The 24,996-nt window shown below is 44.9% G+C and overlaps 1 protein-coding gene across 2 annotated transcripts; it reads left to right on the top strand.

Moving 5' to 3' along the window:
* The first annotated feature begins 17,256 nt into the window (after positions 1 to 17,256).
* On the top strand, positions 17,257 to 24,664 carry Crygn (crystallin gamma N). Of its 2 annotated transcripts, none has more exons than XM_034519287.2 (4): positions 17,257 to 17,404; positions 19,088 to 19,336; positions 21,442 to 21,641; positions 24,477 to 24,664. In XM_034519287.2, exons 1-4 carry the CDS (start codon positions 17,384 to 17,386, stop codon positions 24,610 to 24,612), a joined length of 606 nt encoding a protein of 201 aa, XP_034375178.1. In that variant the 5' UTR covers positions 17,257 to 17,383; the 3' UTR covers positions 24,613 to 24,664. The 2 variants fall into 2 exon arrangements, with proteins under 2 accessions (XP_034375178.1, XP_034375179.1); XM_034519288.2 differs by having other exon boundaries at positions 17,272 to 17,404; positions 21,496 to 21,641.
* The last annotated feature ends 332 nt before the right edge of the window (positions 24,665 to 24,996 follow it).

Raw genomic sequence — 24,996 nt, 5'->3', positions numbered from 1 at the left:
TATGTCAATAACTCTTACTCATAGGGGTTTTGTCATTTTGAGTGTAAATGTGAGTTTCCTGTAACCTTTGAACCACGACTACTAATATATTTCTCACAGTGTGTTAATTTTTATTTTTGGAAACACCATAATGTATAATCAACTGTAAAAAAAATTAAAATTCATTTTCTAACTTGTAGGTTTGAATAGTCCACATTATGATTTTGGGTCACAAACTTTCAAAGCCATGAGAGAGCTTATAAGTTGTTATAAAATTATATAGGTGAATTTTCTATTTTACCAATTTACCAATTTGAGTCTGAAAATCTACATTTTACTTTGTCAGAGGGTACATTTCTCACTGTGAAAATGGCACTTGATGTGAGATTGTTACAGGGGGTTGCTTTAAGTTATCAATATTTGATTTTTAGTTTGTTTCTTGCCTCTCATTTTCTTTTAAAACGTGTACACTCAGAATGCGCATCATTAGAAAAACGAGTCTGAGCAAGCCTACTGAGAATGTAAACAGAAGACACTGTACACATAGCTGATGGAAATGCAGAGCGGTCCAGCCAGTAAGAACTCAGTAAAAGGTGCTTCTCTAAAACTAAAGACAGATCTATTATGTCACACAGTTCTGCTACACCACTCCTGGAATTTTACCAGGGTATTGAGTCTTCAGAATTTATTGCAGCCCAGCTAAGGTATGGTACTAACAACATAAGGTGGAAAAGATAAAGGTAATATAATATATACAAATGCAGAATTATGTCATTTTAAAGAAAATGGATGCAACTAGATGTAGTCATATTATGTAGATTAAGCCAGTGTCAGAAAAGCACATATCATTTTTTCTTTTTACACTATATATAATTTCATGATATCATGTATGCAGACATGACTTGAAAATACAAATATAACTTGTGGAGAAAGGGATGCAAACAGGAAGAAGAAAGGGCAAGATGAGAGTGTAGCAGCAGAGACATATGCTTGGCAGGCATCAGATACATGTACTAATTGTTAAGATAACTTAAATAAACAAAAGCATGTTCCATTTAGTCAAGATTTTGGAAAATTCCAAACACTAAAAACCAGCATGAGATACAGAATTTTTTACTTGGTAGATTTCAGCTGTCAGTGATTTTTTTAGGTTTGTTTTTAGGTTTGTAATTACTTATTGGTTTCTCATTAGTTTTTGTATTAATTTCCTTTTTAGTTTAATTTTGAAATTTTTGCATGTTCTTATTATGAGGAAATAAATATACATTAATTGAAACATGTTAGCTAGGAAGTATGTGCAGTATTTATGGATTAATGTATCAGTCAAAATAAAAATTTAAGTAATTTTGGATTTTTTTCTGAATTTGCTGTACATATTTCTTTAAAAAATAATTATGTAATATGTAATGTTTTATTTAAAAATTATAAAACTTTTAAATAGTTAAAATTATTGCATATACAATCTATTAACATTTTGATATATTTTATTTCAATATCACACAAATACATACACATATGTACCTCATGCATAATACTGGTCACGATATAAGAACATTTTATCATGTTAGTGAAGGTTGTGCATAAATAATTTTGTAATTAATTTTATTACAAGATAATATACCTTGTTTTAAGAAGCATTTAAAATGTTGATAGTGAAAGAAAGAAAATTAAGAAATTGTATTACAGGCTACAGAGATAGCTCAGCAGTTAAGAGCACTGACTGCTCTTCCAAAGTCCTGAGTTCAATTCCCAGCAACCACATGATGGCTCACAACCATCTGTAATGGGATCTGATGCCCTCTTCTGGTGTGTCTGAAGACAGCTACAGTGTACTACTTGTCATATACATAAAATAAATACATAAATCTTTAAAAAAAAAAAAAAAGGAAAAATTATTTTACACTTTACTCCTATTAGGTTTTCCCACTGACCCATGACCTCTCTATTCTGAGGTTCCTGCCCACATTAGCAGTTTCAGGTATGAGTTCCATCTCACAGTGTATGCCTTAAATCCAATTTTTAAAGTGGTTGGTTATTTCCATAATATGTATGCCACTATGTACCAGTATATACTACATTCAGGTCACTGTAATAAGTCACAGTTTGTATCAGGATGATATTGATGAATACCTTTCTCCTATGATGACATCCAGAGTGTCTCCCAGCACCACAAAAATATATTATATGAAAAGACTTTAATTAAAGAGGATACAAACAAAAATAATTAACACCAGTTATAGGATTTGCTGTCTTGATTTTATGGCTAATAGGAGTTTTTAGTACCCATGGTTCCTTCTAGCACTCCTGTACCTTATTTTACTGAACAATATGTTTCATGCACTTTTTCTATTGCTCGGCTGCATGTTTGAAATATTTTTAATAACTCATTGTAGCCCTTTTTGTATTGAAATAATTTTAAAATATATTTTTGTACTGAAATAAAATTATCCATGTGATGTATATAGGTTAGTATGTACTAAACAAAGATGATCTGTTACCACTTTTTTCAAATTTGTCTGAGTTATTTCTCAGTCAGAATACTTGCATACCACTTGTATAAATTTCTGTAATCTGAGCTGTGAAAACATGTTAGAAAGGCTCCTAGCAACCTCCAGCCTTGCTGAAGTGCCACCTGGACAGCTTATCCAACTATTAGAGCTAACCAGTCCTACCTCATAACTAGGTGAAGTCATGTCAAATAATTTCAAAGAATACCATAGTTTTCATCTGTTCTGTAATGACGAGTCTGAATGTACACCATTTACTGCTAAAGTGGCTGCATTGTTTTCTGATAATTGTTCCTTAATGAAATTATCTCTTTTCTGCAAATTGATTCTAGTACTTTAATATGCATTTTGAGACATTATTAACACCAATTTTCAATATGTCTGTGCAATATCATATTTTTTAACTTTTTATTTGCTGGTATAATTTTTAAACTGTATTTGGGCATAGGAGACATTTAGTTTTAATTAATGCTTAATTTTAGTCACAGTTTTTTATTATATTTTGACTGAGGAAGTCGGTTTTTCCAATTTCATCTTAGAAACTTGAAATTATTGTCATATTTCATAAGTTTTTTGAGGCTGAAATATATTTTAATATGTGGTACTGTATGTAGATTTGATTTTATATATTGAAAGATAATAGTTACTCAAATAACTGGCTTAGACTTCTTTTCTCTATAAATTTAATTACTACCTTTACTTCTATCTTTATTTATATGACTGTCATAATGTCTTTGCATATGCTATCCTTGAATCCTACACTAAGAATCACAAGAATGATCCATAAAGCGAAAATATCACCTGTATCAAATTCAACACATGAGCCCAGACAGATGGTTCAGCACTTGAGAGCTTGCTGCTCTGCAAGGAAGATTTGGTTCCCAACACTGACATCTGTAAACACATCTTTTATTATCCAGGTTTAATTATTGTCTCTAATGATTACTGTTTCGGTCTGCTAACCTACTCCTGGAGAGCTTCTAGCCTCCATAAAATCTTATCGAAGTCTAGAATGTTTTCAGCCTCTGAGACTTACTGCTGAATAAGCTCACCCTTTCCTAGTTGTTTCTGAACTCTGACTGGCTGGTTCAACTTGGCTGTGCCGGCTCAAACTCCTCTGCAAGCTGACTGATTCAATCTGGCTTCATTCCACCTCTCCTGAATTGCTCTGCTTTGCTTCAAACTAACCCTAGCGAGCAGATCTTGGGTGGCAGCTCTGTCCCCAACCTCCAAGAAGCCAGAGGAAGCAGGGATCCAGGCGCTCTAACTTGGACAGTGTCTTAGAAACTAGTTCTCAGATCTGAGGCCTGGATCAGACCTCTGCCAGGCCTGCCATTGTGTCGACCCCGGATTGCACCTGAGACATACTGGAAGGTCCACTCAATCCAGAGCCACAGAGGAACAAATGAACTCAGAGCTTCAGACAACCTATCCTGAGATATTCTAGAGAAGACACTGCACCCAGAACAGCAGACACCTAGCTGGACTACTACCTTGGAGGCACCATATCCTGAGGCATCCTAGAGGTACCACTATAACCAGTACAGCTGGAAAAGATCACAGAGACATCTGGACCCTAGGAGATCAGACACAAGCTAGATAACTAGAAAGACAGGCTTCAGTCAGAGACAGCAAGTACAGGCAGCACTAGAGTTAACCAGATGGCAAAAGGCAAGAGCAAGAACATAAGCAACAGAAACCAAAATTACATGGCATCATCAGAACCCAGCTCCCCCATCAGAGCAAGCCCTGAACACCCCATCACACCAGAAAAGCAGGAATCAGAATTAAAATCACTTCTCATGATGATGATAGAAGGCTTTAAGAAAGACATAAATAACGCTCTCAAAGAACTTAAGGAGAGCACTGGTAGACAGATAGAAACCCTTAAAGAGGAAACACAAAAATCCCTTAAGGAATTGCAAGAAAATGCAACCAAAAGGGAAAAGGAATTAAACAGAACCATGCAGGATCTAAAAATGGAAGTAGAAACAATAAAGAAATCACAAAGGGACAATACCCTGGAGATAGAAAACCTAAAAAAAAGATCAGGAGTCATAGACACAAGTATCACCAACAGAATACAAGAGATGGAAGAGAGAATCTCATGTGCAGAAGATACCATGGAAAACATTGATACAACTGTCAAAGAAAATGCAAAATACAAAAAGCTACTAACCCAAAATATACAAGAAATCCAAGACACAATGAGAAGGCCAAACCTAAGGATAATAAGTATAGATGAGGGGGAAGACTCCCAACTAAAAGGACCAGTAAATATCCTCAACAAAATTATAGAGGAAAACTTCCCTAACCTAAAGAAAGAGATGTCCATAAATATACAAGAAGCTTACAGAACTCCAAATAGTTTAGACCAGAAAAGAAATACTTCCCGCCATATAATAGTTAAAACATCAAATGTACAAAACAAAGAAAAAATACTAAAAGCAGTAAGGGAAAAAGGCAAAGTAACGTATAAAGGCAGACCTATAAGAATTACAGCAGACTTCTCACCAGAGACCATAAAAGCCAGAAGATCCTGGACCGATATCATACAGACCCTAAGAGAACACAAATGCCAGCCCAGACTACTATACCCAGCAAAACTGTCAATCATTATTGATGGAGAAACCAAAATATTCCATGACAAATCCAAATTTACACAGTATCTCAACACAAATCCAGCACTTCAAGGAATAATTGGTGGAAAACTCCAACACAAGGAGGGAAACTATAACCTAGAAAAAGCAAGAAAGTAATCTTCCAAAAACCCCAAAAGAAGATAGTTACACAAACATATCTCCACGGATGTTAGCCCAAAAGCTTGGATTAGTGAAGACTCAACCCACAGACCACATGAAGCTCATGAAGAAGGAAGACCAAGAGGGGATGCCTCAGTTCTACTTAGAACGAGAAACAAAAATGCTCAAGGGAGCAAATAGGGAAACAAAACATGGACACATAGGGAGGGACCGAAGACTCCAGAGGTATATGTAGGGGAGGATGGCCTTGTCGGACATAGGCGGGAGAGGAGTTTCTTGGTCCCATAAAAAAAAAAAAAAAATGAACACACAGTGGGGGGGAATGATGTAAGGGTGGGGAGAGGATAGTGAGGGGGGGTAGGTGCAGTCACTGCCTCATAGAAGCATGAGGAGGGGGATGGGATAGGAGGTTTCTGGGTGGTGGGAGGGAGGAAGTAGGCTAAGAGGATAAAATCTGAAATGTAAATACTACAACCAATTTTAACAAGCGGGGGAAAAAAGTCTTCAGAACCAACATCTTTTAAAAAAAAAATGTCAGCCCCCTGGGGGTGGGAAATTTTTTTTTTCTTGATACTAAAACTTGTTCTGAGAATTGTATATTGCAGAATACACAGCCTTGGTGTATCTACTCATCAAGCATACTGAGCAGACCTGCCCAAACCTCTGATGTCCTGGAATTCCATCTGGATTCAGTGAAGACACGGCATTAGAGGCTTATCAACTTACTCTTCCCCCCAACCCCTCTTCTAAAATCTCAACGCCCTTAATCAGCATGAAGAAGTTAAAGAAGAGTCAGCGCCCCTATTCCCTGAGCTTGGGGACTAATGTGGTTAATAATGGTCTGTCTTTCTAGGGACAAGTAGTGGTTTTGTTGGAACAGGGGGGATTAGCTAGGACTTATTGCATAGCCATAACCTATTGGTAGAAATCTGTATAATTATTATCAAGATGAAGTTATAATTTCTTAAATGGTACAAAATTTACTTTGATCTCAAATTTAAGGTTTTCATTGGTACAAGCCTCTTATTAATATAAAAATGAGATGAATATTGATACGCTCATGGGCATTGTGCCTGTATAACACATTTAGGAATACAATGCCTAGACCCAGCCCTTTTTTAACTTTTTTAACTGATTTGGGACGCTTAACCTATGAGTTAAGGGACTATAGCAAATTCATATTTTTGAGTTTATTGTTAGGGTGTTTCCCATATTTTATTTAGAAATAGCTGAGAGGAGTGAACAGACAACAGTCCAGGTTACCTTACATGGATAGTTGGTTTTCAAAACATCAGAAGTCCATAGAACTGACGCTACAAATATTTATATATTAATGTTCATATTGATTAGAGACCTGTCTGCTCCTGACAGCTTCCTGTCGTGGATTCTAAGAAGAAATTGAGCATCCTTGGAGTTACTCCAGTTTTGTGGTAACAGCCACTAGGCAAGAATTGCCTCTCTCCATCTACAGACAAATTACTGTCCAGAATAGTCGACTGATTATATCTTCCTAGACAGAGTAATCAGTCCTTAATAATCCTGCATCACTAAGGTCTGTCAGATGATTCTGGGCCAGAAGGCTGAAGATTTGATGCTCCAACGTTCGGTAGTATAGGGGCTTTTCAGGTGTTCAGAGGTCTCTATAAATTGGCTAAGTTTTAGAAGCTATGCTTTGTGCTTCCCACAATTATAGTTAACTCAGTCATTCTGGATTTCTGATGGGGTTGAAAACTTACAGCTATTTACCATAAGAGAAAAGATTTGAGTGGATGGTCATCAGCTGACATTCATCCTAAAGCCAGGTTCAGAACTAAATGTTTTAGTTAGGATAAATGACAGAGGTGCTGGTTAGTCAACAAAAGGATGGATGGGGTATTAGGACTATCTTGTACCTCACTGGTACAAATTGGCATAATTATGCTCTAATTGTATTTTGAGAGAAAAGTTTCATTTTAACAGGAAGGGTGATGTGTAGGAGGAGTTAAGGTAGGAGGAGTACTGAGAGGAAGAAAAGGAGTAAGAAGAGGAGAAGGAGGAGAGGAGAAGCTAGGTGATGAAAGAGAGAAAGAGGGGGGAGACAGGGAGGCAGATATTCATGTATCTCCACCAGTCAAAGATAGTTGTTATATCTAGGTTGGTCAGTGGGTTACACCTCTGATTGAACAATTCCAAACTTATAACGCTTATGATTAACATTATTTTAAAAAAATGTATAAATGCAAAAAGGAAAAGGGGGCATGGGATAGGGGTTTTCTAAGGGGGGGGGAATGGGGAAAGGGGATGGCATCTGAAGTGTAAATAAAATATCTAATAAAAAAAATTGTTAAAATGTGCACAACCAAAAAAAAAAAAAAAAAGAAAAGAAAAAAAAAAAAGATTGTTATGAGCCACCTTGTGGTTGCTGAGAATTGAACTCAGGACCTATATAAGAGCAGCCAGTGCTCCTAACCTCTGAACCATCTCTCTAGCCCCAAGATTGTTTTTCAAATGAGTCTTTATGCCATGTCTTAATCCCAGACTCATTGTTTCATCCTAAGGTTAAACAGCTGTCCATGTGGCCAAGGTGAAGGCTAGACTCAAATTCCAGACATCAGAGTAAAGCAAGAAATACACTATCTCTCTAGAATAAATTTTTTTCTTTTTTTCTTCTTAAAAAAAAAAAAAAAAAAAAAAAAAAAAAAAAAAAAAAAAAAAAAACTAACCCTAGCAATTTGGTCTAATCTTCTGGCTCCTTCTCATTCTGTCTTCTTCTGTCTTTACCTGTATGTAGCTTGTTCTCTTTTCAAGATACCCCTATAAAAACTCCCAGTAAAACTCTGTCCTGCTCTCTTTTAAGTAGCTTTTTCCTCTCTATGTGAGAGTTGGTCATACCCTATTCTGTCAAATCTTTCTCTGATTCATCAGTTTTTTTTTTTCTAAAACTCAAGTAGACATTAATTTTAAACATGGGTACTTCCTCCTACCAACTAACTTTACCCTCTTCTTTGTTATTAAAGGTGAGTACTAAGGGCTCATCCATATTCCAATCAGAGGGATGAAAGGTATATGCTAAGGACTGAGCCACACCACAACTAAAAACAGGGTTTTATTCCAGTAAATAACACAATTTTTGGGTCCATACCATGATCAAATATCCCACAACATAGATCCATGGACAAGGAAACTTAGAAAAGTAAGTGTTTATTTGGGGCTTACAGTTTCAGAATGATATACCATCCTATGATGGTATATCAGGGAACATGGCAGCAGACAGGCAGGCATGGTGCTGGAGCAGTAACTGAAAGCTTACATCTTGTCCCACAATCACAAGGTAAAGAGAGTTAAATGAGAATGGTATTGGCTTTTGAAAACTCAAAGCACACCCCAGTGGCACACCTCCTTCAACAAGACCACACCTTCTACTCCTTCCCAAGTAGTTCTAACACCTGGGAACCAAGCATTCAACCTGTTGGGATCAGGTTCATTCAATCCACCACAGGTAGTCAGGCAGGGGGCAGGCTCTTTCCTGCAGTGCCATTCACTGGCCCTGGGGTCTGTTGTTCATTTGCTTGCCTACTTTCACTGCTTGCTCTTGTTAACATTCTGTTTGGCTGATGAAAGCATCTATAAAGTCTCCTTTCCCTCTGAACATTTGGAATCCAGTCCATGCTGTGGTGACCCTCAAGTTTCTATAATTCACGGTTAACTTTGCATTTAAAAACACATTATTGCAGAAACTGGGTATGTAGCTCAGTGAGGAGCATTGCCTGCTCACACAAAACCCTGAGTTTCACATCCCAAGCATTAGACACTAAAAAAGAGATTCCCCCCACTATGTATTAAGCTCCATAGTTTTAATTTTCCCTTTTATAAGAACACACTATTCTTTTTTTAGAGAGACTGCCACCAGCCAGTTGTGACCAGCATATTTTATCACTGTCTGAGCTATTGTCTCTCAGATCCCACTCCCTCCATCTGGGCTTCCTCTTGTGTACTTCTTTCTCTGATGCGTTTAGTGACAGTTCTGGGGGTGCTAAATGAGAATGGTATTGCAATCTGGAATAGTTCTATTTTGCTGTTACTCTTGGTTGATGCTCCACAGTTTCACAGGGCTCCCTGAGATATCCGCTCTTGTTCACACAGGACACACTCACATCACAGGACATCAGACCTGAGCCACCTGCAATGGCTCACGTAAGTCAATCGATACACCTGGGAAGAGGGGCCCTCAACTGAGGGATTATTCCCAGCCTGTAGGCATGTCTATGCAATGTTTTTTTTTTTTTTTTTTTTTAATGGTTAAATAGATGTGGTACAGCCCAGCCCACTATGGGCAGTACTATTCCTAGGCAGGTGGGCCTGGGGTGCAAGAAAGACAGTTGAAGGTGAGCAAGCATGTGAACATACCAGTAAGTAGCATTCCTCTGTGGTTTTTTGCCTCCGACTCCTGCCTTGGCATTTCTCGTGACACGTAAGAAGGATGTGGTACCTACATATGTGGAATACTAACCAGTCTTCAAAAAGAGAAATTGTGGATATCTCTTAGTTTGGAAGATAATGTCCTCTGTGAAATAAACCAGCCACAAGCCTAGTGGTCGTGATTTACACCTTTAATCCCAACAGCTTTGTGTGAAGCGGATCTGTTGAGTTTGAGGTCAGCCTCATTTACAGAGAGTTCCAGGACAGAGAAACCTTGTTTTAGAGAAGAGAGAGGGGGAGAGAGAGAGAGAGAGAGAGAGAGAGAGAGAGAGAGAGAGAGACCAGATATGGTGGCTCATGCCTTTAATCCCAGCACTCAGAAGGCAGAGGCAGGCAAATCTCTGGCTAGCTTGCTTTAAGACAGCCAGGACTGTTACACAGAGAAACTGTCTCAAAAAGCAAAAATTAAAAAACAAAAACAAAACAAAAAAACCCTGCGGTGCCAGAGAACTGCAGGAAGGGCTAATGGAGGCTTCATGTTGAATGGTGCAGTTTCAGTTTTAGTGTGGATGCCAATGAAAGCTGCCCAACATATCGAGTGAAGTGTGTGTGTGTGTGTGTGTGTGTGTGTACGCGTGCATATGTACGTGCATCTGTGTTTACCTGTGTGTTCTTGTGTAAAGAACAGCAATTGACATCAAGTGTCGTCCTTGAAACTGGGTCTTTCCATGAACCTGGAGCCTCTGCCTCCCACGAGCTGCGTTAAAGGCATGTGCCACCACCTCAGGCTCCTGCAGTGTCCTCTGTGGCTGGGCATCAGCCAGGACCTGAGGTACACTCACTCATCGATGCGCTCCACAATCCTGGGAGGTGTGGATTGTCAGCCCCACCTTACGGGTGTAGAGAACAAGGCACAGAGTCGGCAGAGTCCGTGCCCAAGGTCACACAGCAAGCAAACAGGGGAGGGAGGATTTGAATGCAGACCTCCTGCCTCTGCCTCTGTGGCTAATTATAGCTCTCAGCACCCCAGCTTGATGCTGGGGAGGAAGACACAAACTTTACCATTCAAGCCCTTCTTTTAGATCTCTTCAGTTCTCTGCTGCATCTGTTTATACTTCCTTATCTGACAAAGACTCTCAGGATGACTTCAAAATCTATACCTTACGTGCAAATTAAAGCCCAAGACATCTAAATGTATTCCTTAGAGATACGGAAATAAAAAGTGATCAACAAGGACCCCTGCCCCCGAAAACACACATTCAGTGGTTCTTATATTTTTGGTTGTGAGCCTAGCCTTTAAAGGCTGAGCCATCTCTTCAGCCCCATTCAGTGGTTCTTAACCTGTGGGTCGAAACCCTTTGGGGAGTCAACCGACAGACTCTTTTAAGGGGTTCCCTAAGACTATCAGAAAATAGATACTTACATTATGATTTATAACAGTAGCAAAACTGTAGTTATGAAGTAGAAACAAAAATAAATTTATGGTTGGGTGTCATCACAACATGAGGAACTGTATTAAAGGCTTGAAACATTAGGAAGGTTGAGAACCACTGTTTAGGCCGACCAGGTCTGTTCTACAAAACGAGTTCCAGGCCACCCACGGTGAGACTCTATCTCAAAAAGAAAGAAAGTAGTGGGGAGGGGATTGAGGAAAGGAGGGACAAACGGTCTAATAGTGTTAATAGTCTAATAGTCTCCCACAATGGTGCTTAATAATTTCCTTAGGATGCAGTTCCTGATATCACCACGAGGGGGCAGGCTTCAGAGCCTGTCATTTTCTAATCCCTGTCCTCCAAGACCGCAGTCCAGACTTTCCTCCCGTGACAGGTCCATTTCTGCAGATATCTGATTTCTAACTTGAGAGAAAGACTCAGGCTCATCTCCCTGTTCCAGAATAGGGTGGAGCAGGAACTGGGGGACATGAGGCTGATTGTAGCTGGGCACCTCTCCCAACTAGCTCAAACAGGCTGGCCTTCTAGAGTTCTATCCTAGCTTCAGGGCTTGCAAGTGCCAGTCCGTGTTTGTTCATTCATTCGTGCATGCCTTCCCTGATGGCACTGGGTAAAAATGCTGAGGCTGGGCCCTCGGGATCGTGGGGCAGATCCCCAGACCGGAGGGTTCTAAGCCCATGCTGAGCAAGGTTGTGTTTTGCTGTCTTCATTTCTGCCTGACCACAGTTAACTCAAAGAAGGCGCTGCCTGGTTGCTGCTTGCGCCCCAAGGCACCCAGGCCCAGGCTGAACCTCCTGCCCTGTGCCTGCTAGTAGCCTCTGGAACTCCAGGACACAGATCTCTGCTCTTTATATTAATAAATTATCCACACTCTGGTTTTGTATTATAGCAGCACAAACTGCACCAAAAAGCAATGTCACCGGCAGATGATGGAACATTATTCAATGCTAAAAAGAAACCCACCACAGCACTCTGGTGGTAGAGGCAGGAAGATCAGGAGTTCAAGGTCATGCTCTGCTTTTTAGCTTGTTTGGTGCCAATCTAAGCTACGTGAGACCCTGTCTCAGGAAAAAAAAAAAAAAAAAAAAAAAAAAAAAAAGCCAGTCTGAAAGGTAACTTAGCTTCGGCAGCCTTTCTGAGTTGTGGGAAAAGCAAACTGTGAGCACAGGAAGATTATGTATAGTTCCAGTCGCTGTCCTGTAGCAGCGATGAGTGGGTGGAGCCCAGGGGAGGCAGCAACCAGTGGATGAAGCCCAGGGGAGGCAAGGAAGAACAAAACATACTGACACAATGTTACAACAGTGGGTGCCATTCTTCAACAGCAGGAACAAATCCCTGTATTCTCAGGAGTTTCCACACGAAGATAACAGGAGGGCTGTGGACATGGCTCAGTGGTTAAGAGCTTCCAGAGGACCTGGGTTCAATTCCCAGCACCCACAGGGTGGCTCATCTGTAACCATCTGTAACTCTATCCCCGAGTCTTTCCCATCTGTCCTCTTTCTGGCTTTTTCAGGCACCTGGTGAGCACACGTATATGCATGCAAACATTAAATATGAAGCTTTTCTTAGAGAGACCCATAAAAACAGAGTGAATGTTTATAAGCTGTGTATGGAGGCTTAAGAGGGAAGAGTCATCTTAACTAGGTCTGTACAGAGTTCTCTGTCCTGACTTTAGGTCCTTTGCTGAGACAGTTTTGCCAGCTGGCCCTGTACTTACTGTATATTGCCCAGGCTGGCTTTGAAGTCTCACCTTCCTGCCTTGGCCCTCAAGTGCTGGGTCTTCTTGCACTTTGGATGAGTGGGCTGCCTGCTCCACTCATGGCTCTCTAACCTCCAGGAGGCATGACTGGAAGAAGAGAGTCAGAGGCCAGCCTGGACACACACCCAGAACCAGTGTTCTCAAAAAGAGCACAGGATCACCCACATGGAAACTGCATTCTTTTAAGAAACAGAGTCCAGTGATCCTCAGGTCCCTGCTGGGTGGAGGCCTCCCGCCAGCTGAGAAGCAAGAATTCCAGCACCTTTAACATTTCCTGAAAGCTGCCGACAGAGACAACATCCCTTTAAGAGAGAGAGAGTGAGAGAGAGAGAGAGACCTAAGACAGCCATCAACCTGCCTGTATACTAAGCTCCATTACTACCGCAAGACTCACAATCGGTACCTTTCTTCTCCCCAGCTATAAACCTGCAATTTTCTAGGAAGCTTACAAGAATAGCCATTTACAGTAAAAGGCATATCTTAACACCTCAGCCAACCGTTCAGATGCTCAGTTTTCCCTTAAGCCTGCAAGGGGTGGGGGTGGGGTGGGGGGAAGCTGCCCTAGAACCTCACCTATTGTAAGGTAGGAAGGAGGTGGTGGGGAGACACTCTTTTTAAATTAAAAACTGAAGCGGGCAGTGGTGGTATAAATCTTTAATCCCAGCACTCTGAAGGCAGAGGCAGACAGATCTCTGAGTAGAGGCCATGCTGGTCTACAGAGCTAGCTCCAGGACAGCCAAGGCTACACAGAGAAACCCTGTCTCCAAAGGAAAAGAAAAATCAAACAAAGGAAAAAAAATTCTTTCAACAGTGTTCCAAAGTCTACAAGAACTGTATACAGGAGGCAGGAGAGCTGAGTCGGTGGTTAAGAGTGCTTACTGCTCTTATATAGGACCTGGGCTCAGTTCCCACACCCACACGGTGACTCACAACTGCCCGTAAAAACTCCAGTTCCAGGAAATCCAGCACCCTCTTCTACCACCACCATGATCATCATCATCACAATCACCACCATCATCACCACCTTCACCTTCATGTGTCGAGAACCACATATCTGGGATGATGCTGTGTTCTGAGCTCTTTCAACATGCTTGTCTTAAACCATACAACGCTAAAGATGACCCTGGATAGAAACATCAGGCCTGGGTGACAGTGATATACATTAGTCACTATGGCAGAGGTGTGGTGGCCAGTCAGGTAAGCACGAGGCAGCTCTCTGTACTCTCCACTCAATTGCTGGGACCTTGGAATTGCTCTAAAATTAATGTCCAGCAAGGGAATGGTTCAGTCCTTTAGTCCCAGCACTTGGGAGGCAGAGGCAGGTAAGACTCGGTACAGGGCCAGCCTGGTCTACAGAGTGAATTCCAGACCAGCCAGCACTACCATAGTTAGAATCCAAGAAAGCATTAAAAAAATTAAAGTCTAGAGATTCAATTCTGACATCCACATGGCAGCTCACAACTGTCTGTAACTCTAGCTCCAAGAGATCCTACCCCTTCAAACAGACATTCATGCAGGCAAAATACCCATGCACATAAAAGATTAATAAATAAATAAAATTTTCTTTAAAAAAATTATTTTCTCTGTTGTAAGTATGAGGATTTCTTTCTATGCCCCCACTTCTTTCAAATGTGTGCAAATGTATGTGAAGATTGGCAGTGCTGGGGATTGAACTCAGGGCCTTGTGCATATAGGGCAAGTGCTCTGCCACTGAGCTAGCTATAGTCCCAGTGCAAACACATTTAATGGGCTAAATAAGCCTTTTTCCAGTCTACCCCAGCCAGGATCCTTGTCTCACTGACCAGGCCCATCTGTGAACATTAAAGAAGACAGCACTCTACTCCCAGTTGTCACAGAAAATGGTCTAACCTTAGCTGTCAGCCGACTGCCAATTGCCAAAACCAGGTTCATTTATAAGGAGAAGAAAATTAGTAACATTACCATCTGGGTTAATGCATAATCCAAAACTTCCAGGCTACAGAGCTGGCTCAGGACAAAGCTCTCGCCATGTGCGATAGTTACTACATGTGCAATGGTTACTACTGACTGTCAAGTGGAAAGGATCTAAAACCACTTGGGAGACAAGCCTCTGGGCAGACCTGTGAGAGATTTTCTTGATTACATGGACCAAAACAGGAAGGTTCAGCCACATGTAGGTGGTCCCTTTCAGTGGTGGCCCAGCTATAATGAAGTCCAAGGGACACACTTTGCCTTTGCCTGCTTCTCTTTGTCCAGCTGATGAGTTCATCTGTACTGTTTAGGGATTCAGCTAGTCTGTGACTCTCATGGCTGCCAACATCAGAATCTGGTTCCTTGGCCTTCAGTGTGTACTGAAGGCCAGTGTCTTTCTGGGAATCCTCCAGGCCATCAGCAGTAGACTGGGGCTGCTAAAGGGTCAGCCTCGTGTACTGAGAGGTCACTGTCCCTCAGACTCTCCAGTGTGAAGTGAAGACAGCCATTGTTGGGCTATCCAGCCAGACTGATAAAGCCTTTCATATATATATATATATATATATATATATATATATATATATATATGTGTGTGTGTGTGTGAGTGTGTGTGTGTGTGTGTGTATGTGTGTGTATACATATATATGTATATATACATATATGTGTGTATACATGTATATATACACATATATACAAACACACACATATATGTATATATATATGTCTGTGTATATATGTGTGTGTATATCTGTATATGTGTGTATGTGTATATGTATATGGTATATGTTGAGGCCTGTCCCAGCCAGCATAACTGTAGCCATTTTGTTCCATGCCTGTCAGCTATTTCATATATGCCTGCCAGTCATTGACACAGAAATAACGACTCAGAGCAAGGTCATGCTGATTACACGCCCTGTTGTGTTCTGTATGTTCTGAGGTTTGTTAATCTTAAATTCCACAAAGCTTACATAGGACCCATAAAATTAAGGGTCAATATGAACTGTTATGTCTAAAATGGCTTGAGTCGGAGCCAACCACCAGGCAGCACTTCTTGCACCTGTATATGAGCCTACTGTGTTTTTTGCAGTTTTAGTCTTTATAGGCTGACAGAGAAAAAATGTTTGGGGTCATAGCCTCAGCCCCCAAATTCTGAGCAATGGCCCCAATCTACTGCTGAAGGCCTGGAGAATTCCCAGAAAGACACTAGTCTTCAGTACACGCTGTAAGGCCGAGGAACTGGAGTCTGATATCGGCAGCTGTGGGCGCCACAGAGTAGCTGAATCCCAGTCTTAGGGTGTGCATTCAAAAAACCATCTCTGTCTGACTGAGATAGGTGTCGGTATGGTTTGTGGGGGCTACTCCTAAACCCCAACAGTACTTGTTCTGCCTTCTAGAGATACATCAGGAAGGCAGGAGGACCTGAGTTCAGTTCCCCAAACTCACATGGAGCCAGTGGATTGAGCATCTGTAACCCCACACACGCACGCACTCGAGCGCGCGCGCACGCATGCATAGACACGCATACAGCACCGCCAGAGAGGAGGCAGAGACAGAATTCGCAGAAGCTGCTGGATCAGCAGCAAAAGACCTTATTTTCCTTAACAAGGTGTTGGGCAAGGACTGACATGAGAGGCTGTCTTAAACACACACACATACACACACACACACAAACACACACACACACACACACACAAACAGACACAGACACACACACACACACACAACCTTTTCTAGATTGACAGAATGCTGTGTTTAGTTTGGTGTGGGTGCTGCTGAAAGCAGTAGACTGTTCCTAGTGAGGGCCTTGGAAGACAGCGTCAAGGAGTTCACTGTTTGCCTTGAACACCTTCCTCTAGCAAAGACCCAAGAGTCCTTCTCTGCCCTAGGATTCCCTGGGACCCCATCTCTGTCCTAGGAGGTGTACCCCTGCTGGTAAGAGGACCCACAAGCTGTTCCCCAGAGAGCAGAGCTCAGGCCCCTGGAGAGGAGCTCTTCTTGGATCTCAGAGTCTGTGCCCAGCTCCCCAGAAGTTTGTGGCGCTTACTCTTAGACTTCAATAGACTCCAAACACCCGTGGGCCTGGAAAATTCTGACACCTCAGTTTAGTGCGCGCATCTCGCTATAAACAAATCCTTGGCATCCTGTGTGGCTTAGAATAAGGGCTCAGGTACTGAAACACTTGGACGCACAAAGTACTGCAGGCAGCAGGGGCCAAGGCAGGTGTCGCCTGGGATTTTCATAAGGAGAAAAAAAGGACTGACGGTTTTGGTTAAGTGCCAGTGCAGAGGCCACGGCTCTGGTGGAGGTGAGCAAACAAGAGGTTGAAGGGACCCTCGTAAGAGGCCCTGACTCAGCGGGGCAGCAGTGGGCTGGGCAGGAGGGATCAGGTCAAGAGGCATTGAGGACTTGGTCACTTGTGTGTAACACAGGCGGCGGGTGGGTCACGGCGCCGGCTTAGCACGCCCGACAGCACTAACGCGCGGGTGCCGGGCCAAGCAAATCTTTTGTTCCTGGCGGCGCTGAGCCAGCAGGCGCCACAGAGTATATACCCGGTCCCGCGGCGGCCAGCGACACACCATGGCGCAACGCTCCGGAAAGGTGAGTGTGCCAGCAGCCTCCGGGACCCCCTCCCCCCCCCCTCCTTGGGAAGGGTACAGACTGATCCCAGATGCTCTTCCCGTATGACAACTCAAACAAAACTTACTTCCTTTGTTAATGAGATGGGGCAAGCTCCCTCTGTTGGCTGAGGGCGTGTCTTGAGTGCCTCTTAAGGTAGTCTCAAGTCAGGAGGAGCTTGTTCAGGCCCACTGTTTCTGGCTTAGAGTGGTAAATCTCTGGTAGCCTACATGGTTCAACATCTCCTGCAGTCTCTTCATCCTTCCTCACTACAAGGTGGGTGGGCTAAAATGTGGCCTCTGACCCCCACCCTCCAAGCTCTTTCCCCACTTGGTTTGAGGCTGGTTCTCTGAAGTATGTGGAAATTGGAGGGAACCTCCAAATCCTTTGAATGCTGAGATCTTCCAGAATGTTCTAGAGACCCTTAGCAGACTTGCCTGGTGCAGGGAGGGCATCCACCACTATAGCTATTCTTCCCTTCTGTAGTATCCAAAACTCGTTGGCCTTCAGAGGCTCCTAGCAAGCACCTTAGTGGTGAGCACCATAACTTTGTCTGAAAGGGCTGGGGTGTGTGCTTCAGTAACAAACAGGACCAGCATAGCAGAGAAGGAAGGGAAGAACCCCAAATCAACAATGCCAAGGGACAGGGGAAGGACAGTGTTAGTGTATTCCTTTGGAGCAGGTAGAAACAGTGAGACTGAAGTGGCCACAGTTTCTGGGTGCTATGACTGTATTCCTACAGAGTCCTTCTGAGAGTTCTTGAGGGTTTGGAATTCTTATGATGGGAAGGGAATTTGCAGATTCAGGTTGCCTCACCTATTTAGTTTGGGACAATGGCAACCTCCCAGTATTATTGCCAAGAGGCTCATAAAAGTCTAAGTCTGACACCTGCCTAGTACTCAAAGGAGTGTAATAGTCAAGAGAAAGCAGAAGATCTGAGAATATAGCTCAGTATAACTAGATGCTTATCTAAATGCACAAAGCCATGGGGTTTATCCCCAACACTGAGTAACACTGAGTAAGCCAGGCGCAGCACTGCTTGGCTGTAGTCTCAGCTTTGAGGAAATAGAGGCAGAAGGATCAGAAGTTCAAGGTCATCTCTAGCTATTGACAAATTCAAGGCCAATCTGGGATAATTAAGACCCTGTCTCAAAATCCAGTAGTGGTGATGCAGGCCTTTAATCCCAGCACTCAGGAGACAGAGGCAGGTGGATCTCTCAATTCAAGGCCAATCTGGTTTCTAGAGCAAACTCTAGGACTGCCAGAGCTACACAGAGAAACCCTGCCTCAAAAAAACAACTAAAACCAAACCAAACCAAAACAACGACCAACAAAAAACCCTATCTCAAAAGGGGGGGGGGGATGGGTGGATGGGGTAGAGAAGACAAGGAGGTAAGTGATATTTAGCCTTCTCCTGAACACCCTACTCTGACTCCCCTGAATGCCCCTGTCCCCAGACAGCTAGGCAATGCATCTGTTCCACTGTGAGCCCAGGGAAGCCTGACATCAGCCGGCTGGCCGATGACCATTCACTCTCTGCCCCATCAGCAAATAGTGTCAGGCATCCACTGTAATGGGAAGGAATGGAAGTCTGGGTACCATTGAGGATGTTGGGTCCAGAAGTGGAGAATCCCCTGCCCCTGACCTCTCAGCCGGCCTTTCCAGATCACTCTCTACGAGGGCAAGCACTTCACAGGGCGGAAACTGGAGGTGTTTGGGGACTGTGACAACTTCCAGGACCGAGGCTTTATGAACCGAGTGAACTCCATCCGTGTGGAGAGTGGAGCCTGGGTCTGCTTTGATCACCCTGACTTCCGAGGCCAGCAGTTCATCCTGGAGCATGGTGACTACCCTGAATTCTTCCGCTGGAATGGCCACAATGACCACATGGGCTCCTGTCGGCCTGTGGGCATGGTGAGTGAGACACTCCACCTGGGGGTCGGGAATCACCGGCTCAAATAGTGGAAGGTCACCAGGGCACTTAACTAGAAGTATGGGCACCCCCAACAATAAAATCTTTAAAACTGAGAGAATCCTGTCCAGATCCACCCTGTCATGAGATGTTGGGAAGACCAAGATGGGTCAGAGACAGAACACAAGAGCCCCTGGGAGTTTCCAAGGAGTCCTTCTAGATTTCTGAGCCAAGGATGTAACTAAATTTCAAGGGCTAGAAATATGTTTGGATTGTCACTGAATAGGGATGCCCTCATCAAAAGTAAAACTAAGGGCTGAGGAGATGGCTCCATTTGTAAAATGTCTGCTGTACAAGCATGAGAGCCTGGGTTTAGAACCCAAGCATCGCACACAGATGTGACAGCTCACCTGTAAGCCCAGCACCACACACAGATGTGACAGCCCATCTGTAAGCCCAGCACCACACACAGATGTGACAGCCCATCTGTAACCCCAGCACCACACACAGCAGATGTGTGATGGTTCACCTATAACCCCAGCACTGCACACAGAAGAATCTCTGGGGTAGGTTGACTCTAGCCAAATTGAGAAGCTTCAGGTTCAGTGAGAGACTCTTTCTATAAATAAACAAATAAACAAACAAATAAAGACATAATGGATACAGTGTACAAGCCCAAGTTCAGTTCTCAAAACACATGTAAAGGTAGAAGAGAGCACAGACTCCGCAATGTTGTGTGATCTTCACACACGCATGTACATGTGATAGTATGTGTACATGTACACATACACACACAACACAATAACAAGAACATTTTAGTAAGGTGAAGATTAATTGAAGAAATACACCCAGTATTGCCCTCAGACTTCCACACATACACATGCTCACATGTGTGCCTGGGTGTACTCCCATGTACATGAACACACACACACACACACACACATACACACATGCGCTCACGCTAAGGTTGCTTTGAGCATGAACATGTACCCAGGCAGGTTTCCTCGCAGCATTATGTAGGCTTTCAACACAGATGGCTGTATCTCACAGCTGTGGCCCAGTGTGTACAGGGAGGACGAATGAGGGGTACTGCTCCCCTGTATAAAGACACTATCTGCCTAGTTTCTGTTGGGTCTCCCTGGGGTGAGATTTGAGGAAAGAGGGCTCCTCAGGTCACAGGTATAAGACCTGCTCCAAGTGTTGTCCTTCAGGTGGGAAATGAGTGGTTTGAGACCAGTGTGAGCAGTTCTCATCAGCATGTCTGTCTGCCAGAGCATCCTGGTGACTCAATGGGGCTTTGGCTAACATCTGAGGAGTCTGGACAGGCACCACTCTGTATGGGGCCTCCTTCCTTTTCTACATCAGTTACAGAATCAGCTGGGTTCTGGCACGTTTGATTGAAAGAATGCTTTCCTAGTATCTCTGCCAGGATGTAGGCATTTGGAGAGAGGGGGTGGAATGGTTGGCTCTGGATCCTGCATAATGCTGTTTATACAAAAAATATACAACCTTCTGAAGACCATTCTTGTCAGAGCCATCCCAGGCCTTCACAGGCACCTGGCCAGTGGGGAGGGCCTCCTCCTCCCCCCACCCCCATCCTCTGATCACACAGGGAGGTATATGTACTGGTGCTAGTGAATTATGGTATTGAAGCCAGCAGAGAGGCATTGTTTTAGATGTCTTGGCGTAGTGTTTTCATAAAGGATTCTATTACACTTTGAAATATTATCATTTGGAGGCCTGCCTGTGGCCTGAAACTGAAGGTGGAGAAGCCAAAGTTGGGACATGAACCCCTAAGTGGAATGCCTGAGGGAAGCCAGTGACCCCAGCTCTGGTTAGTGTGCTGGCCTCTAGGCAGCCCTGCCCTCACTGGACCTTGGGTCCTTAGTTGTAAAAGGTGGAGATTTGAGCAGTTCAGTGGCTTAGAGGGTTATTAGAGTAATAGAACCCTTTCTCCTACCACATCTCATGGGAGAAAACCAGTGTCTGTGTGTGTGTGTGTGTGTGTGTGTGTGTGTGTGTGCGTGTTGTGTTGTGATGGGGAGAACTCACTGTTTCCCCAGTCCAGCCCATGGCCAGGAGTATTCCACATTCCTTTCCACCCAAGCATGGGGAGGAGGGACTCGGAGTATTCCCTTTTCCTTCCCCACCTGTCCTGGAGCACGGAGAGCATTTCCGAATAGACATCTTCGAGGGCTGCAACTTCACAGGCCAGTGCCTGGAGTTCGTGGAGGATTGCCCCTTCCTGCAGAGCCGGGGCTGGGCCAAGAGCTGTGTCAACGCCATCAAGGTGTATGGAGACGGAGCGTAAGTACTGCTGGGGCTGCCAGACAGGCTGGGCTGGGCATCAGACCCCCGTGGGTGACTCAAGAGAACCCCAGCTTCCTGGGGTACAAACTTACACAGCAGTTTCACCTGCTCAGAGAGGGTCCATCTTCCCAGCTCAGATGACCCTGGATCTGGACCTCTCTGCCTGGTGGCTTACAGCCCATACCAACTTGTTGGAGGATCTCATAGGATGAGACAACTTGTTGTCAAGAGGCTCTCATAGGATGGACGAGTGTCTGGGAATTTTGCCTGTCTTCTCTAGTCCAAAGCAGCTGTCAGACCCAGTGCTTGCTTTGTGGGGCAGCTTCCTGGCACCCGTCCATTGTACACATGCAGGTACACCTCACTTGGGTTTCCTCCTGGCCTCACCTGAGCAATCTGCCTGTGCGCACACAGATGGGGTTGAACACTGAACACTCTCTTCATCTGGCCCGCCCATTCTAGAGATGCCATCACCGTTTTACAGAAGCATAAACTGAGACTGCAGTTAACTCAAGAGCCTTTCTTTCCACAGCAGAGGCCCTGCTGGGACTGCAGCCTGGGGGAGCCCCTTCCGCTCTAGAGCTGGGTACCCTTCAGCCCCCAGCAGAAGAGTCCCAGCTTCCCTGTACAGGGTTGGTGTGGGGTTGGCTCTTGTGGAAGTGTGCCTCTCTATTTCTAAGGTTGAGGATCAGGACCCTTCGGGGAGGGGGTCAAGGGAGGGACGAAGGGAGACAAAGTGTGCTCAAAGCAGAGCCCTAGCTACCATCTTACCTGACCTCCCCCACAAGCTGAAGATACCTGAGAGTCCTGGGGTAGGAGTTCAAAACAATTGGCCTTAAGAAATTCACAGGCTAAATTGTGTCTCATGAGGCCAGAGGTCTACTTATGCAAGCAGATGTCATAAGACCCAAGACTTAATCCTCCTACCGACCCTGGGGAACCTGAAGGAGGGAAGGCAGGAGCAGACACCGATTTGGAGGAGCAGGCTCAGTGGTCGGGAGGTGGAGACCAAGATGGTGGGCCTCTGTGTTGGATCCAGAGTGTTCTTATCTTTGATGACCTTAACTCTTACATAATATAAACCTTGTCCAGAAGTAGCTTTGCAGATGGTGATGTCCTGGGTCCCTGGAGCCCTTTCTGGGATCCGGCAGGCAGTAAAGCAGGGTTCCTTAACAGCATTCCTTGTAAGCTCCATGCCAGCTCAGGAGTGAACAGTCTCTCATACCTGTGTCCTAGAAGGCATGTCAGGAAAAGCAGGGACATTCCCCAACACCCCAATAGACTGAGTGTTCCCCCTTTCTAAATTTTAAAAATAATTTTTATTTTCATACATTTGTTTTGCCTGCATGCGTGTCTGTGCATCACGTGCATGCCTGGTGGCCACAGAGGTCAGAAGCAAGCATTGAATTTCCCGGACCTGGAGTTACAGAGCTGTGAGCTGCAATGTGGGTGCTGAGAATTGAACCTGACTCTGGAAAAGCAGCCAGTGCTCTTATCTGCTCAGCCGCCTCTCCAGAGGCCCCTCTGTCTGTCACTTTCCTCCAGGAGTTTCGGCTAAGCAAGGAGGAGCCAGAGGGTTAGCTGTCATGCCAGCCAGGTCCCTCTTCCTTTTGGAATGTCCACAAGGGTAGGACTGGCTCGCTCTCTTGGAGGCCCCAGCTATGTGGTTGGAGGCTGTGGTTGTACTGTAGCTCAAGTAATCTGCTCTGATCTCCAGCATGACACCCCACTCCTTAGTTACCAATCCCTGACCCTCCTACTGTCAGACTGTGCCATTTACCAGGTGAGGGGTCAGGATGAGGAAGGGAGGGGCCTGTGATGACTTGGAATGGAGAGCTAGAGAAGTGGGCTATGTGGCCTTTAGTGGTCTCTCTCTGAGTTCATCTGAAAGTAGAAAGGCCAAGTACATTCCCTGGGAAGAGAACTTGAGAGCTTTGGTACCAGTGAGCAAGAACTGCCGAGGCACATTGGGGGAGGGGGAGGGCGGCCCCTGAGAAGAGAGGTCAGAGTAGTCCTATGCCCTGGATCTCAGGAATCTCAGATCCGAGCACGCCTGAGGGAATTCTGTTTCCTAAGACCACTGTACCCCAGCGAAAGGCTATTTTCTACTGGGGTTAAAGAAGTGGGGAGGGGAGAGCCAGAGCTAAAAATGGAAATTTAGAGACAGCCCCTGACCAAGGTGGTTCCAGTTCTCTGGTCCAGGCAGGCCTGGAGGCTCCTCCTCAACTTTCCATAGCTCCCCTCAGCCAGCCTCCAAACCTGACCACCAAGTGGGAGGGTCCACATGATGATCCTTCCTGGGTCCTGCATTTATATCTCTACACTTGTTGAGAATCTCTTCCTTACACTTGTTCCCAGGAAGAGACCACCCACCTGATCTTCCCCATCTTATGTTCCCGATTCCCTGGCCCGCTGGGCTGCAAAGGACCAGAGGCCTGGTGTACACCTTCGAACAGAAGGGTGCCCTTGCCAGACCTCATGTCCTGCGGGCTCCAGATCCTCTGTACAACCAGGCAGCACGGCCCACTTGCACCGGAGGACAGGCGCCACCAGGGCTGTTGGCTGAGTGGATACACAATGGGAATGGTCCCCAGTTTGTGTCAGGCATCCTGTCAAGAACTGGGTACTCTGTGCAAATGGCCCTTTGGTGGGTGACTAGGCAGAGTGCATTCCTGAGTCACTCTTGCCCTTGTCATAGGATGGTCAATTACTAGGCAATCCCCCATCTTGTCGAACCCCAGCACCAAGCCCGAATCCAGGCACTGCTACTCAAGGGGTGGGGCCGAGGAGGCGTACTCCCTCCCAGTGACCCGCCCTTCCTCTGGCCTTCAGGTGGGTCCTCTATGAGGAGCCCAACTACCGCGGCCGCATGTACGTGGTGGAGAGAGGCGACTTCCGCAGCTTCTCCGACTGGGAGGCCCACAGTGCACGCGTGCAGTCGCTCCGCAGGGTGCTCAACTTCTTCTAGTCGCAACTGGATACGTGCGACCCAGGGAAGCAATAAAGATCCAGAAAGCGGAGTGCTAGCGGGTTTCGGAGTGCTTTCTAGGTCCCTCACCGGCTGGCGACCTCAATCGGGCAGGGGGAAGCCTGGTAGAGCAAGGAAGCCAACTCCCTCCGCTCCCAAAGCCTAGCCAGTGGGGCCGCCGCCTCCGGGCCCAGGGCCACACGAGGGCGCCCGCGAGCAGGACGCAGGCAGAGTGTGTTCTCCTGCCACACCCGAGAGGAGGGGCGAGGTGTTGGGGTTGCGGGGGAGATGAAAAACAGGGATGAGAAAGGGGGGTGAAGGGCGGGGTGGGGAAGAAGAGGAAGGACAGGGCCGGGGCCTGCTGGGAAGTGGTGGAGGCAAGGA

This window comes from Arvicanthis niloticus, chromosome 15 (genome assembly GCF_011762505.2).
Source record: "Arvicanthis niloticus isolate mArvNil1 chromosome 15, mArvNil1.pat.X, whole genome shotgun sequence".
Lineage (NCBI taxonomy): Eukaryota > Metazoa > Chordata > Mammalia > Rodentia > Muridae > Arvicanthis > Arvicanthis niloticus.
Note: the sequence above shows the minus strand (reverse complement) of the source record. Positions and strands in the feature narration are given on the sequence as shown.

Bases quoted from the DNA above. Each gene is read 5' to 3' on its own strand.
- Crygn (XM_034519287.2), top strand. From the start codon at position 17,384: ATGGCGCAACGCTCCGGAAAG. The intron at 17,405-19,087 runs GTGAGTGTGCCA...CGGCCTTTCCAG, and splicing joins TGGCGCAACGCTCCGGAAAG to ATCACTCTCTACGAGGGCAA. The intron at 21,642-24,476 runs GTAAGTACTGCT...TCTGGCCTTCAG, and splicing joins AAGGTGTATGGAGACGGAGC to GTGGGTCCTCTATGAGGAGC.